Here is a 4,020-nt window from a genome sequence, read left to right on the forward strand (position 1 = left end):
CTGATTATAGATTTGGGGATTGCGGGTGATTTTACTTTCTTTTTCATTGTTTTTCAGATTGTCTGACTCTTTCTTGGTGTGCGAATTTCACCTCTACAGTCATATAAAAATGTTGAATGTAGAAAAGAAGGAAAAGAGGTGGGGTCTTGAACCAGCACGAGCAGCCAATGGGCTTGGGTGCGAATCAGTCACAGCAACGTGGGTGCCCTGGTGGTGGCGGCACCCTATGGACCGTCACTGGTTCCTGGAAATACCAACCCCACCCACACTGGTAGGAGTTGCTGGGGATGTCCTCCTTTTTACAGGCCTGGAATTTTCATGTCATTAATGCCCCTTGGGGTGAAATTTTCTTCCTATTGGCCACTTCACTTTCCCAAAATCAGCTGAAACCTGTTGTAAGATGATGTAATGTTTTTATACTACTGTAGTTTGAATCTAGGCTCACATGGCAAGTTTGAACATTCAGGTGTGATGTAACTAAAATTTATTAGAGGATTACTTGTGCATGAGTGGCCTGGGACATGATTGCCTGCTGCTCTTACTAAGAGCTGCATCGATGCTCTGGTATCCCCTTAAAAGAAGGAATGACATTCCAGAGCAAGGGTTGGTGGCGGCGCAATCATGCATGGGCCCGGGAGGAAACAAGAAGCCACGGGGAGCAACGATGACCAGCCAAAGTATCCACAGGCCCTCGCATCACCGGATGTGCTGAAATATCAGAATCGCAACTCTCATTTCTCCTCGGGAGCATGGGCCTCCTTGCAGCTTCCTTTTAAGCACTGAGTTAGACTCCAGTCATACTGACCTGCAAGAAACTGGGGCCAGGTCCATAGGAAGAGGCTGCAGCTGGTTTCTGGGAAGCAGGTGTGGTTGAGGTGTGTGAAAGGCAATGATGAGTGATGTTTGGCTCTTGCTTCCAACTATATTTGAACATCTTCTAACCGCAGAGCTATGGAAGGTTACTACCTATTGATGATATTAGCATAGCGAGGGGTAAGCTCTCAACCATCTTGAGTTTAAACTGAATTTGTATGTAAAATGGTAAATCCTTCACCTCCTGTGTCCTAATGATTCCTGTTTCTCCAGAGCACTTATTACTATCGAAAATACTACACATTTATAAGGCTATTGTCTGTCTCTCCCCAGAACTTAAGCTCCAAGAGGCAGGGATTTTGTCTCATGTATCTCTAGTCTGAGAACAATGCCTGGCACAAAATAGATACTCAACAAATATTGGTTGGGAAGTTGGGAGTGTGTGGAAAAGAGAAAGAGAGACAGACAGACAGACAGAGACAGAGAGAACCAAAGACAAGGAGAAGTACTTTTATAAAGAATGTTTCCATTTATTTTATTATTTTAAATCTTAACCTGCATAACATGATGGTTAATTGCATTTAGCTTAAAGCATCTCCATGACATGAACTGAAGACAAGCCCAGGTTTGAACCTTTGCTGCTCTCCATCAGGTCCAGTGGCCACAGCAATCAGCCCTGGAACATAATTTGCATCCACTGAGGCTATGACAGCCCCAGCTGCAAGTAACTCAGAGGGTTTTCTCAGGGTGATGAAGGAAAGGGGGTCGGTGACCACTTATGATGGGCGTTAGAACAGGGTTCTGACTGTGCTTCCGTGATAGCTTGTGGGCTGCCTGAAATGAGGAGGTACCTGAGAGAACATAGGGAAGGCTCATGGTGCCTGGGAATTCCGGGGTACAGAGACTCAATTCTTTCACCGATAAACTCAAAACAGGGTGCCAATCCCCCCAAAGGATACAACTCAATAGAGGACCTAAAAGAAACTTAAGCTTGAAGTTTCTGAGAAGCAGCATCATTTCTCTTCCTTCCTACACACATTCTCTCACTTGCTCTAATTTCTCCCTCTCTTCACACTCACACCCTTTACAAGACCCCGCAGGCCAGATCCGGGCGGAGGACGGACACCACACCATGTGTATGCACAGACATGCTCGTGCGTGGTCCCTCCGCTGCAGCGCCCTCTCGGTGGTGGGGCTGACTCGCTCACACGTTGGTGTGCTGAGACCCTGAGGACGCGATGCTGCCCGGCTGGCTTCGGCCCGAGGGTGCCGAGCTGGCCGCCCGGCTCCTCCTGCTCTGATGTCCCGCTCCCTGGCTCCTGGGGTCCGGCTCATCCATCAGCTTGAGCTTCTCGTGCTCCTCTTTCAGGAAGAAGTCCACCAACAAGCTCTTTTCTTTCTTGATCTGGTCGCTGATGTCCGTGGGGATATCTGGGATCATCCAGTCTACGAGGACGCTCAGGAACATCACCAGGTTCTGCCGAAAGCGAGGGAGAGAGTTGAGAGGAGAGGCCTGGCTGGGAACACTGGTGTGCCACCGTCCACCTCTGGCCTTCACTGTGACCGTGGTGGCAGTGGGGCTGGTGGCAGGGTGCAGCGGTGAAGAGCACAGACCCAGGAGCAGATGCCTCTGTGTGTATTCTGGCTCTGCTGCTTACTGGCGGGGAATCTTAGCCAACATGCATAACTGCCTTCGGGGTCTTCATGTCCCAGGTAGAGAGTAGAATAGTACCAGTTCCTACCTCTTGGAGTTGTGTGAGGATTGAATGAATCAATACCTCAGACATAGAGGGTCTCCATAATGTTAGCCATTGTGTCTTCCTCTCCTCCAGCCCATCTCGTGTGCCCTGTTCTGGCTTCTTGGCCTCAAAGCCTCCGGGCCCCCTGTTCCAGAGCTTCCTGGGAAGTGGCCACAAGGCCCAACGGCCTCTCTAGGGCTTTCACTGAGCCAGCTGTGTCTCTCTTCCTTGTACCCGACCCTCTGTCCTCCATGTCAGAGATGGGCCTCTGATGTCCACAATGAATTCTGGCCTCAGCCAGCCTGACTCGTCACTCACATTTACTACATCTTGCTCTCTGTTCCACTCTGGCCACTCTGGCCACCCTGGCCTGTCTGGGTCCCTTGCCTCCAGCTCTCCTTTACCAGTTCTAACTTTCCATTACACTTGTGATTGGCTTCCTTCTGTCTGCAGAGCCACATCTCCTTCCTCGTAAATATAGGTAGGATAAAACGACGTTTCCCTGGGAGCATTTTCTGTTAAAGTGGGTGAATACGTTATAACAGCGCCAGCATGGAAGGCCCAGTGAATGTTCATTCACTGCTTTGATGATCTGGTTCCCATTCAAGCCACCTGAGCCTATATACCCTCCCAATAACTCCTCCAACTGTGGTATTCTTCTCTGCCTGACAATTATATGGTCATGTGTCTTCTCCCCTCTGAAACACAGAACAGTGATGGAACCCAGATCGAGATGACAGAGCACTGCTGTGTCTTCCATGCTCTAAACCCATGCACAGCTCGACCTTGAACCCTGCATGCTCCTAGGAGCCAAGCAGAAGGCTTTGGGAACTGACTGCTGCTTGCAGAGGCTCCTGGCTGCCTTAGGTAATCTAGAGCTGCTTCAAGTTATACGCTCCTCTTTTAAACCAACTCTCTACAGTGTGAATGTTACAGGTGACATATGGTAAAGCGAGGAGGCTGCTGTTGGAGGGGCAGCAGGGGGCCGTCCGAGCAAATTTTCAAATATATCGCCCCATCTCTCCAGAAGAATGGCTGTCTTCTTTAGCTGAAAGACTAGCCGGTGGGCTTCTCCACTTCCTGGGCTGGGGTTGGGGGCAGGATATTTTAGAGCCCTCTAGAGATCGGCCTTCAGGGAGTACAAAAGCCTGAGTGAGTCTACGAGAACAGGATCTGGGCTTGTGCTCCAGCGCTGCTCGAAGACGGGCAGGACCCCGAGTGGGAACTGGGGCCTCGTGCTCGGAGAATCTCGGAGATGCAATTGGAGCTGCCGCTATTGTCCGTGATAGGAATCACTGGGCTCAAGTTTGCTATTCATTCAGAGATGGCAGGATGGCTCTGGGCCCTTCCCACCAGATGTCTCAGGGGCTAAAAACACCACCAACAAAAGAGGGAGGCAGCCGAGAGGGCTGGGAGAAAGGTTCCGGTGGGGCCGCTCGTCCGCATTAGAGCCGAGACTCTGGTTTCC

General features: G+C 50.3%; 1 protein-coding gene across 1 annotated transcript in view; it reads right to left on the reverse strand.

Moving 5' to 3' along the window:
* Positions 1 to 1,322: 1,322 nt before the first annotated feature.
* The window catches only part of ANO2 (anoctamin 2), a 280,595-nt gene continuing 277,897 nt past the window's right edge, over positions 1,323 to 4,020 (reverse strand). Inside the window, exon 25 of the mRNA XM_015591465.2 lies at positions 1,323 to 2,290. Coding sequence (XP_015446951.1) covers positions 2,018 to 2,290 — 273 coding nt within the window. The 3' untranslated portion in view covers positions 1,323 to 2,017. The remainder of the gene's footprint in view (positions 2,291 to 4,020) is intronic.

This window comes from Pteropus alecto, unplaced genomic scaffold, assembly GCF_000325575.1.
Source record: "Pteropus alecto unplaced genomic scaffold, ASM32557v1 scaffold94, whole genome shotgun sequence".
In the NCBI taxonomy this organism is placed as follows: Eukaryota; Metazoa; Chordata; class Mammalia; order Chiroptera; family Pteropodidae; genus Pteropus; species Pteropus alecto.